At 43.5% G+C, this 12824-nt stretch overlaps 1 protein-coding gene across 2 annotated transcripts in view; it reads right to left on the reverse strand.

The window, feature by feature from the left end:
- Positions 1 to 11406: 11406 nt before the first annotated feature.
- The window catches only part of MELK (maternal embryonic leucine zipper kinase), a 79771-nt gene continuing 78353 nt past the window's right edge, over positions 11407 to 12824 (reverse strand). For both annotated transcript variants that reach the window (XM_040420353.1, XM_040420354.1), the window contains one exon: positions 11407 to 11755. In XM_040420353.1, coding sequence (XP_040276287.1) covers positions 11569 to 11755 — 187 coding nt within the window. In that variant the 3' untranslated portion in view covers positions 11407 to 11568. The remainder of the gene's footprint in view (positions 11756 to 12824) is intronic.

Consider the following 12824-nt stretch of genomic DNA (forward strand, 5'->3'; position numbering starts at 1 on the left):
GGTGTTTTGGTACCATTCTTTATTCATGGCTGTGTTTTTGGGCAAAATTGTGAGTGAGCCCACTCCCTTGGATAAGAAGCAACCCCACACATGAATGGTCTAAGGATGCTTTACTGTTGGCATGACACAGGACTGATGGTAGCGCTCACCTTTTCTTCTCCGGACAAGCCTTTTTCCAGATGCCCCAAACAATCGGAAAGAGGCTTCATCGGAGAATATAACTTTGCCCCAGTCCTCAGCAGTCCATTCACCATACTTTCTGCAGAAGATCAATCTGTCCCTGATGTTTTTTTTGGAGAGAAGTGGCTTCTTTGCTGCTCTTCTTGACACCAGGCCATCTTCCAAAAGTCTTCGCCTCACTGTGTGTACAGATGCACTCACACCTGCCTGCTGCCATTCCTGAGCAAGCTCTGCACTGGTGGCACTCCGATCCCGCAGCTGAATCCTCTTTAGGAGACGATCCTGGCGCTTGCTGGACTTTCTTGGACGCCCTGAAGCCTTCTTAACAAGAATTAAACCTCTTTCCTTGAAGTTCTTGATGATCCTATAAATTGTTGATTGAGGTGCAATCTTAGTAGCCATAATATCCTTGCCTGTGAAGCCATTTTTATGCAACGCAATGATGGCTGCATGTGTTTCTTTGCAGGTCACCATGGTTAACAATGGAAGAACAATGATTTCAAGCATCACCCTCCTTTTAACATGTCAAGTCTGCCATTTTAACCCAATCAGCCTGACATAATGATCTCCAGCCTTGTGCTCGTCAACATTCTCACCTTAGTTAACAAGAAGATTACTGAAATGATCTCAGCAGGTCCTTTAATAACAGCAATGAAATGCAGTGGAAAGTTTTTTTTGGGATTAAGTTAATTTCCATGGCAAAGAAGGACTATGCAATTCATCTGATCACTCTTCATAACATTCTGGAGTATATGCAAATTGCTATTATAAAAACTTTAGTCCAATTTCCAATATTTATGTAATTCTCAAAACTTTTGGCCACGACTGTATATATATATATATATATATATATATATATACACAGTACAGACCAAAAGTTTGGACACACCTTCTCATTCAAAGAGTTTTCTTTATTTTCATGACTATGAAATTTGTAGATTCACACTGAAGGCATCAAAACTATGAATTAACACATGTGGAATTATATACATAACAAACAAGTGTGAAACAACTGAAAATATGTCATATTCTAGGTTCTTCAAAGTAGCCACCTTTTGCTTTGATTACTGCTTTGCACACTCTTGGCATTTTCTTGATGAGCTTCAAGAGGTAGTCCCCTAAAATGGTTTTCACTTCACAGGTGTGCCCTGTCAGGTTAAATAAGTGGGATTTCTTGCCTTATAAATGGGGTTGGGACTATCAGTGGCGTTGAGGAGAAGTCAGGTGGATACACAGCTGATAGTCCTACTGAATAGAGTGTTCGAATTTGTATTATGGCAAGAAAAAAGCAGCTAAGTAAAGAAAAACGAGTGGCCATCATTACTTTATAAAATAAAGGTCAGTCAGTCAGCCGAAAAATTGGGAAAACTTTGAAAGTAAGGGCTATTTGACCATGAAGGAGAGTGATGGGGTGCTGCGCCAGATGACCTGGCCTCCACAGTCACCGGACCTGAACCCAATCGAGATGGTTTGGGGTGAGCTGGACCGCAGAGTGAAGGCAAAAGGGCCAACAAGTGCTAAGCATCTCTGGGAACTCCTTCAAGACTGTTGGAAGACCATTTCAGGGGACTACCTCTTGAAGCTCATCAAGAGAATGCCAAGAGTGTGCAAAGCAGCAATCAAAGCAAAAGGTGGCTACTTTGAAGAACCTAGAATATGACATATTTTCAGTTGTTTCACACTTGTTTGTTATGTATGTATATAATTCCACATGTGTTAATTCATAGTTTTGATGCCTTCATAGTCATAAAAATAAAGAAAACTCTTTGAATGAGAAGGTGTGTCCAAACTTTTGGTCTGTACTGTATATATATACACTGCTCAAAAAAATAAAGGGAACACTTAAACAACACAATGTAACTCCAAGTCAATCACACTTCTGTGAAATCAAACTGTCCAGTTAGGAAGCAACACTGAGTGACAATCAATTTCACATGCTGTTGTGCAAATGGGATAGACAACAGGTGGAAATTATAGGCAATTAGCAAGACACCCCCAATAAAGGAATGGTTCTGCAGGTGTTAACCACAGACCACGTCTCAGTTCCTATGCTTTCTGGCTGATGTTTTGGTCACTTTTGAATGCTGGAGGTGCTTTCACTCTAGTGGTAGCATGAGACGGAGTCTACAACCCACACAAGTGGCTCAGGTAGTGCAGCTTATCCAGGATGGCACATCAATGCGAGCTGTGGCAAGAAGGTTTGCTGTGTCTGTCAGCGTAGTGTCCAGAGCATGGAGGCGCTACCAGGAGACAGGCCAGTACATCAGGAGACGTGGAGGAGGCCGTAGGAGGGCAACAACCCAGCAGCAGGACCGCTACCTCCGCCTTTGTGCAAGGAGGAACAGGAGGAGCACTGCCAGAGCCCTGCAAAATGACCTCCAGCAGGCCACAAATGTGCATGTGTCTGCTCAAACGGTCAGAAACAGACTCCATGAGGGTGATATGAGGACCCGACGTCCACAGGTGGGGGTTGTGCTTACAGCCCAACACCGTGCAGGACGTTTGGCATTTGCCAGAAAGCACCAAGATTGGCAAATTTGCCACTGGCGCCCTGTGCTCTTCACAGATGAAAGCAGGTTCACACTGAGGACGTGACAGAGTCTGGAGATGCCGTGGAGAAAGTTCTGCTGCCTGCAACATCCTCCAGCATGACCGGTTTGGCATTGGGTCAGTAATGGTGTGGGGTGGCATTTCTTTGGAGGGCCGCACAGCCCTCCATGTGCTCGCCAGAGGTAGCCTGACTGCCATTAGGTACCGAGATAAGATCCTCAGACCCCTTGTGAGACCATATGCTGGTACGGTTGGCCCTGGGTTCCTCCTAATGCAAGACAATGCTAGACCTCATGTGGCTTGAGTGTGTCAGCAGTTCCTGCAAGATGAAGGCATTGATGCTATGGACTGGGCCGCCCATTCCCCAGACCTGAATCCAATTGAGCACATCTGGGACATCATGTCTCGCTCTATCCGCCAACGTCACGTTGCACCACAGACTGTCCAGGAGTTGGCAGATGCTTTAGTCCAGGTCTGGGAGGAGATCCCTCAGGAGACCGTCCGCCACCTCATCAGGAGCATGCACAGGCGTTGTAGGGAGGTCATACAGGCACGTGGAGGCCACACACACTACTGAGCCTCATTTTGACTTGTTTTAAGGACATTACATCAAAGTTGGATCAGCCTGTAGTGTGTTTTTCCACTTTAATTTTGAGTGTGACTCCAAATCCAGACCTCCATGGGTTAAAAAATTTGATTTCCATTTTTTTATTTTTGTGTGATTTTGTTGTTAGCACATTCAACTATGTAAAGAACAAAGTATTTCAGAAGAATATTAAATTAATTCAGATCTAGGATGTGTTATTTATGTGTTCCCTTTATTTTTTTGAGCAGTGTGTATTTTATATGTAAAAATAAAAATATTATTTAATATCTAAAAAATCTATTATATAATATATATATACTAGCAGAAGGACCCAGCTTCGCACGGGTATATTTAATCTATTTCATTTTATGTTTCCGTGTGTCGTAAAAAGATATCGGCAGTATCCCCCATAACAGTGACCTCCACAGTGCCCGCCCCTTTAACATTGACCTCCACAGTGACCGCCCCTTTAGCATTGACCACCCCTTTAACAGTGACCTTTTTAGTGGCCGCCCCTTTAACAGTGACCTTCACAGTGCCCTCCCCTTTAACAGTGACCGCCCATTTAACAGTGACTTTTACAGTGCCCGCCCCTTTAACAGGGACCTTCATAGCGCCCACCTATTTAATAACAGTGACCTCCACTGTGCCCGCCCCTTTAATAACAGTGACCTCCACATTGCCCGCCCCTTTAAGCAGTAAAGAAAAATGGCTGGGTTGTTATGGAAACCTGGAGTAAAACTGTGTTTATAGCAGTTGAGATTTGAAGAGAAAGACTTGCAGGCTTGTTTTTTTTTTTTTTTGGGGGGGGGGCCTCATTTTTTGGTAATATCTCAGGAACGGTACGTCCTAGAGAGCGGAGGTCTAAAACCTTCCTGGACACCTGATGTACCAGTGTGCTAAATTTGGTGAAGATCGGTTCAATCGTTTGGTCGTGCATAAAGAACGTCTAGACAGACAGACAAACTCATTTTTATATATATGAGATCTATATATATATATATATATATATATATATATATATATATATATATATATATATATATATATATATATATATATATACACACTTCTCAAAAAAATAAAGGGAACACAAAAATAACACATCCTAGATCGGAATTAATTAAATATTCTTCTGAAATACTTTGTTCTTTACATAGTTGAATGTGCTGACAACAAAATCACACAAAAATAAAAAAATGTAAATCACATTTTTCAACCCACGGAGGTCTGGATTTGGAGTCACACTCAAAATTAAAGTGGAAAAACACACTACAGGCTGATCCAACTTTGATGTAATGTCCTTAAAACAAGTCAAAATGAGGCTCAGTAGTGTGTGTGGCCTCCACGTGCCTGTATGACCTCCCTACAACGCCTGTGCATGCTCCTGATGAGGTGGCGGACGGTCTCCTGAGGGATCTCCTCCCAGACCTGGACTAAAGCATCTGCCAACTCCTGGACAGTCTGTGGTGCAACGTGACGTTGGTGGATAGAGCGAGACATGATGTCCCAGATGTGCTCAATTGGATTCAGGTCTGGGGAACGGGCGGGCCAGTCCATAGCATCAATGCCTTCGTATTGCAGGAACTGCTGACACACTCCAGCCACATGAGGTCTAGCATTGTCTTGCATTAGGAGGAACCCAGGGCCAACCGCATCAGCATATGGTCTCACAAGGGGTCTGAGGAGCTCATCTCGGTACCTAATGGCAGTCAGGTTACCTCTGGCGAGCACATGGAGGGCTGTGCGGCCCTCCAAAAAAATGCCACCCCACACCATTACTGACCCAATGCCAAACCGGTCATGCTGGAGGATGTTGCAGGCAGCAGAACGTTCTCCACGGCGTCTCCAGACTCTGTCACGTCTGTCACATGTGCTCAGTGTGAACCTGCTTTCATCTGTGAAGAGCACAGGGCGCCAGTGGCGAATTTGCCAATCTTGGTGTTCTCTGGCAAATGCCAAACGTCCTGCACGGTGTTGGGCTGTAAGCACAACCCCCATCTGTGGATGTCGGGCCCTCATATCACCCTCATGGAATCTATTTCTGTCCGTTTGAGCAGACAAATGCACATTTGTGGCCTGCTGGAGGTCATTTTGCAGGGCTCTGGCAGTGCTCCTCCTGTTCCTCCTTGCACAAAGGCGGAGGTAGCGGTCCTGCTGCTGGGTTGTTGCCCTCCTACGGCCTCCTCCACATCTCCTGATGTACTGGCCTGTCTCCTGGTAGCGCCTCCATGCTCTGGACACTACGCTGACAGACACAGCAAACCTTCTTGCCACAGCTCGCATTGATGTGCCATCCTGGATAAGCTGCACTACCTGAGCTACTTGTGTGGGTTGTAGACTCCGTCTCAGGCTACCACTAGAGTGAAAGCACCGCCAGCATTCAAAAGTGACCAAAACATCAGCCAGGAAGCATAGGAACTGAGAAGTGTCTGTGGTCACTACCTGCAGAACCACTCCTTTATTGGGGGTGTCTTGCTAATTGCCTATAATTTCCACCTGTTATCTATCCCATTTGCACAACAGCATGTGAAATTGATTGTCACTCAGTGTTGCTTCCTAAGTGGACAGTTTGATTTCACAGAAGTGTGATTGACTTGGAGTTACATTGTGTTGTTTAAGTGTTCCCTTTATTTTTTTGAGCAGTGTATATATATATATATATATATATATATATATACACACATACACTCACCTAAAGAATTATTAGGAACACCATACTAATACTCTGTTGGACCCCCTTTTGCCTCCAGAACTGCCTTAATTCTACGTGGCATTGATTCAACAAGGTGCTGATAGCATTCTTTAGAAATGTTGGCCCATATTGATAAGATAGCATCTTGCAGTTGATGGAGATTTGAGGGATGCACATCCAGGGCACGAAGCTCCCGTTCCACCACATCCCAAAGATGCTCTATTGGGTTGAGATCTGGTGACTGTGGGGGCCATTTTAGTACAGTGAACTCATTGTCATGTTCAAGAAACCAATTTGAAATGATTCGAGCTTTGTGACATAGTGCATTATCCTGCTGGAAGTAGCCATCAGAGGATGGATACATGTTCTCATTCTGTTTACGCCAAATTCGGACTCTACCATTTGAATGTCTCAACAGAAATCGAGACTCATCAGACCAGGCAACATTTTTCCAGTCTTCAACAGTCCAATTTTGGTGAGCTTGTGCAAATTGTAGCCTCTTTTTCCTATTTGTAGTGGAGATGAGTGGTACCCGGTGGGGTCTTCTGCTGTTGTAGCCCATCCGCCTCAAGGTTGGGAGTGTTGTGGCTTCACAAATGCTTTGCTGCATACCTCGGTTGTAACGTGTGGTTATTTCAGTCAACGTTGCTCTTCTATCAGCTTGAATCAGTCGGCCCATTCTCCTCTGACCTCTAGCATCCACAAGGGATTTTTGCCCACAGGACTGCCGCATACTGGATGTTTTGCCCTTTTCACACCATTCTTTGTAAACCATAGAAATGGTTGTGCGTGAAAATCCCAGTAACTGAGCAGATTGTTAAATACTCAGAGCGGCCCGTCTGGCACCAACAACCATGCCACGCTCAAAATTGCTTAAATCACCTTTCTTTCCCATTCTCACATTCAGTTTGGAGTTCAGGAGATTGTCTTGACCAGGACCACATCCCTAAATGCATTGAAGCAACTGCCATGTGATTGGTTGACTAGATAATTGCATTAATGAGAAATAGATCAGGTGTTCCTAATAATTCTTTAGGCGAGTGTATGTATATATATATATATATATATATATATATATATACACACACATACATATACACACATATACACACACACACATATATAAAAATGTTTTATTTTTAGATATTAAATATTTTTAATTTTTTATCATTAAGCACATGACAGAGGCTGCCAAACAGCCTATGATCAGCTGTCTGAGAGTAAAGAGAAACTTCACTGGACCGGTGGTGGCTTAAACGAGTATTATACGATGGACAACCCCTTTAAATGATTTATAGTACTTTCATATTACACTAAAAGATGAAAGACAATGGGGGATTTCCATGTGCCAGTTTTTATCCTCCTGCACTGGAGTAAGATGCACCTAATTTATTAAGAGGCAGATGCCTCTTAGGGCTCATGCACACGACCATATGCCCTCCGAGACATACAGTCTGTGAGCGGGCCATATGTCCCGGAGCGGCATAGATCGTGCGCACGGGAGTGCACAGCATCATAGGTTACAATGATGCTGTGCGCATCGGGCCGCCCGCGGGACTATTGTGATATTATGAGTGAGGGATAATAGCCCCGCGGGCGGCCCGATGCGCATAGCATCATAGTAACCTATGATGCTGTGCGCACGATGTATGCCGCTCCTGGACATATGGCCCGATCACGGACCGTATGTCTCGGAGGACATAAGTCATGTGCAGGAGCCCTTAATAAATTAGGCGCGTCTCTGCTCTGCCGTGTGCCCGAAACTCAAGTATACACCAGCTAGTAGATGGAGCAGACGAGCTATAACTTACACCAGTTTCAGGCATCAGTCACAATAAATCTAGCAGGCCACCCTAAACCCGGGCAACTTTTGAAATTATAGCGTAAATAGGGCATGTGCCATAATTTACAACTTTTTTTTTTTTACACCACTGTTGTGCTGTAAAAGCTTTGATAAATCCCTCACAATGAACACTCAGATTTATCAAGAGTAATGAAAAGGAACTGTGGAGCAATTGATGATGGCAACCAGCTACAACTTGGATTCACTGCTTTGGACAATCGCTACTTGTTAGAAAAGTCCCTTGATAATAAATAGATCAAAATATCCCACCTGCTTGTAACCTCTGAACAGGTGACACCACTCCATAATCTTTCGGTTTTACACTAGCACTAAACAGTTCCGGACGGATACTACCTTTCCCCACCATTACCGAAACAGTCTGGCAGAACTGTTCAGCGCTAGTGTGAAACGAGCCTAAGGTCATTCACACGACTATTTCTGGGTCCGCATCTATTCTGCAATTTTGCAGAACGGGTGCAGACCCATTCATTTCAATTCGGCTGCAAAAGATGAGGACAGCACACAGTGTGATGTCCGCATCTGTAGTTCGGTTCCGCAGCACCGGCCTATTCTTGTCCGCAATGTTCTATCATAAGGTTGACTGTGTACGTTCCACAAAATGTGTAACGCACATGGCCGGTCCAGTGTTTTGTGGACCCTTAATTTGCAGACCGCAAAACACTCAGTCGTGTGAACGGACCCTTAGACAGAACAAGAAAATTCCTCCAGAGGGCAACATGCTCTTTTAACCAGTATTCCCTCTGGCCAAAAGATGAAGATCCAAAACAGCGGACACCGGTCTAGGGACTTTAATTAGGAATATGGAAGGGAGTTTTCTAAAGAAACTGATCCCTTCAATTACCCAAAAGTCCCTCTGTGGTAGATAGTTCCACAAGTCTACTATCCAAAAGGTCCAGAAATGACAATGCTTACCAAAATGATAAAAATGGCTTTAAAAGGGTTTCTGTCATGAGAAATAACATTATATAGCTGACTGACATTAGCAATGTGCTAATGTCAGCAGTACATAACAGTATGCTTTATAACTCCCTGCCTGCCGCCGTTCTCTTAAAATAAAGACTTTCATAATATGTTAATGAGCCTCTAGGTGCTATTAGGGCGTTGCATCAGCACCTAGAGGCTCGGTCTACACACCCTTTGGCACGCCCAGGTCCAGTTGATTGACTTTCAAGTTCTCCTCAGTGTCCTGTAAATCCCGCGCCGTCCATTTAGTAGTCAGCGCAGTCAGTGAAGGACTCGCTCCTGCTGCCGGCTTCCTTCCTTCGGCGCAGTGAGAGCACGTCCTTCACTGACTGCGCCGATACCAAACGACATGGCGCAGGCGCGGGATTTACCGGACGATGAGAACTCTAATGTCAATCAACTGGAACTTGGCGTGCCAAAGGGTGCGTAGACAGAGCCTTTAGGTGCTGAAGCAACGCCCTCCTAGCACCTAGAGGCTCATTAGCATATTTTAAACGTCTATTTTAAGAGAACGGCGGCAGGCTGGGATTTATAAAGCATATGTTATGTACTGCTGACATTACAATCGTAGTTTATGATAGTCAGATTGTGGGGCTATTGTACTGTACTCACATCACCATGTACTACTACTATCATATTGCATTTTTGCTGGATCCATCATGGGTCAGCAAAAACGCATCCGTTATGAACAGATCCGGTTGTATTATCTCTAAAATAGCAATCACGGATCAGTCTCCAAAACCATTGTAAGTCAATGGGGAACAGTTTTCTTTTGTGTCTGAGAAAGCGGATCCGTCACTATTGACTTACATTGTGTTTCATGCCGGAGCTGTCTTGCTCCACATTCCATGACTCACACTAAAACACTGCTTGAGTGTGAGTCATGGGAACGCAAAACATTCAATTCAGTTTTCAGAGAGCTCTTGTAGGAGTCTGGCCACACACCTCAGGCCATATTCTCATGTCCATATTCCAGACATGTGTACCAGCCCAACTGCTCATTTACTGAACAGAACTCACAGAATCATAGGGTTATTGAACCGGTGGTTGGGCTGGGAAACCTGTCCAGAATATGGACCCTGAACACATTAATCCGGGCTAAGTAGCCAAAGCTGAATGTGGTAGATTTATTAAAAACTAGTATAAAAGGAAAACTGGCTTAGTTGTCCATATCAACCAATCCGACTCCATCTTAGGAAAATGACCTGGACAGTTGGTATTGGAAAGGAGCACCAATGACTAGGCAATGTGCTTCATTTCTTCAGCCAGAGCAGATTCCGGGCCATATCTACAATTGCAGTGGGGTGGGACTACCCCTTTAAAAGTTAAAAGTGTAATCCTAGTATTCCTAAGGAATAACGGCAGTGGGGTAGATATACTGCTGCAAATGAGCCAGAATTATGGTGAACATGCCTATATCAAATTTATTAAGGGTATGGCTTCATAGCAATTTCGGGCGCGACACATGTTTGCTGCCACCACTGCTGGAATTTTCCAGGTTTGAGTGTCGCGCTGTGACCCCCATTCATTCCTATGGCAGCCCTACTACACTGCAATACTTTGAGCGCAACATGATCAGAATTACCGTGTAGCCATACCCCGAGTGTTTTAGACACTTTTCATCCATGTCCATCAAGAAGACGCTGTTTAGGAGAAAGCGGCCATGGCTTAAGATGACATAACGTGCGCAAGATTGCCCAAAGAAAGCCATCTAATAGGTGGTTTAAACTCAGACTAGACAAAGTAAAGGACCACCAGATTTACCGTCCAGCATCAGCTGCTGTGATAAGTCTAGAGCATTTCTAGACTGTCTCAGCTAATCTTAGGGTGCGGCTACACAGTCAGGATTTTGAAGCCAAAAGATAAAATAAAAAAATCAGGCGTGGATCATGAAAGAAAATATTGAGGACAGGTATGAATTTGTTTTTTCACTCCTGATTATTGCCTTCAAAAAAAACCTGAACATGTAGCCGAACCCTCAGACAGTATTAGAAAATCTGCTTGCGTGCTCGTCTCCATTTGTATTTTATGAGAGAAAAAAAAATAATAAAAAAAAAAAAATGAAAAAATAATTTAAACCCAAACAATGCATCATTGCTACTACAAGGATCCTAATGTAAAGGCTTTGATGACCTTTCAAAAGGGATTAGCAAGACACATTCACAGTTCTGATCATTACCAGTTGGTCTTATACCAAAGAAATGAATTTACATTTCATTACAAAGCATTCAGCTTCATAGTTGGAAGCCTGGCATTTTGTTGACTAAAGAATACATTTATTGGAGTCAATCCTATTTTACTCCTCATATTGAGCATACAGTTTGACTCTAGTAACCCCAGCTGTGACTTAATTAACAACCTCAATAAATCCTACTTAAAAACCACAGACAGCAAAAGAATTATGCAAATTTTTCCAAACACCCATGTCTTAGTAAACATTCTATGTTCAGAGGAGAGATTTCTGCCGTTACCCTCTAGAATAGTGGATGAAACAATAATACTCAAAAGTATATAGTGTTAAAATTATTTTATTTTAAATGTAACAAAAAACATTTTAAAAAGGTCACAATTAAAAAGACAATTGACTTTACATTTATTCACATACTTACGCATGACTTAACCCAATAGCTAGCTAATATCTCTGACATTTATATTACAAGACTATTATACAGAACAGGAATATTAATGTTGGTATTCTATGTACACTAAAAACACAATTCTCAGAAGTAACTAGACCACTGTGATCTTGCAGCTTGAAAGAATGTCTTCTACTAGTCGCTTGTACACCCAGGCATCACCTTTAAGCCGCTGTCTTCTGATCCCTACTACATCAGGCTTGTTGAGTTGGCACACCTCTAGTTCGAACTGCATTGTCACCTTCCCAAAGTCAGACTGTGTTTTGCATTTTAAAGTATACCTGAAAATCATAAAATTCCAAGAGTTTATAAAAAATACATTAAAAAAAAGCCACTAATCATTCTCCCAAAACCTGCAAGGCTGTAAGGTGCTACCATTTTCAATCATGTAATGGATCCAGCACAGAGTTGTGGCTCGCTCTATCTATCTATATATATATATATCTCTATATCTATAAAAACAGACTCTCACAGCACGAGTGTAGCTAGTACGAGAAATACTTTAGCATCTAGAGAATATACAAGAAATTATACAAGAAAGGTGGGTACAGAAGCAGGCAGGACACAATGGGGGGAGTTGATCATTCCCCTTACTCCACTTTCACCGCCATCCTCGCTACTTTCCTGAATACCAAGTGGGGCAGCAGGCATAGCACATTTATCTCCTTTCATGCCAGTTTTCTGGTGTACAAGCGCTGGCATAGATTTTAGTCTTTGAGATGAGCCCAATTTATGGCCTGGCTGGAATGAAACCCTTAGGCCCCTTTCACATGAGCGAGTATTCCGCATGGGTGCAATGCGCGATGCGAACGCATAGCACCCGAACTGAATCCTGACCCATTCATTTCAGTAAGGTCCATTGCGGGTCTATATTACACAGAAAAAAAAAAAAAAAAAAAAAACACACCGCACCCATCCACAACAATCAAACATTTTAGACCAGAGCTTCACCACATAAAATTCTACTTAGGCTACTTTCACACCTGCGCTAGGTGCGGATCCGTCTGGTATCTGCACAGACTGATCAGCACCTATAAATGCAAACAATGGTATCCGTCTGCATAACACCTGTCACTGCATAAGACCTGTCACTTACCAGTAGGAGGAGCGCCGGCCGGCCACAGACAGCGCATGTAAGTATTATCTAAGTAACCATGGCAGCCAGGACTGCAGTAGCGTCCTGGCTGCCATGCTAACCGATCGGAGCCCCAGCGATTAAACTGGGACTCCGATCGGAAACGCCGCTCCGCTGCCACCAATGATGGGGTTAATTGTGCGGATCACAGCCCCCTGTAAGATCGGGTGCTGCCAGGCAGCAGAGGGCAGTTATGTACACAGTTCTTAGTATAT

This window comes from Bufo bufo, chromosome 2, assembly GCF_905171765.1.
Source record: "Bufo bufo chromosome 2, aBufBuf1.1, whole genome shotgun sequence".
NCBI classification, from domain to species: domain Eukaryota; kingdom Metazoa; phylum Chordata; class Amphibia; order Anura; family Bufonidae; genus Bufo; species Bufo bufo.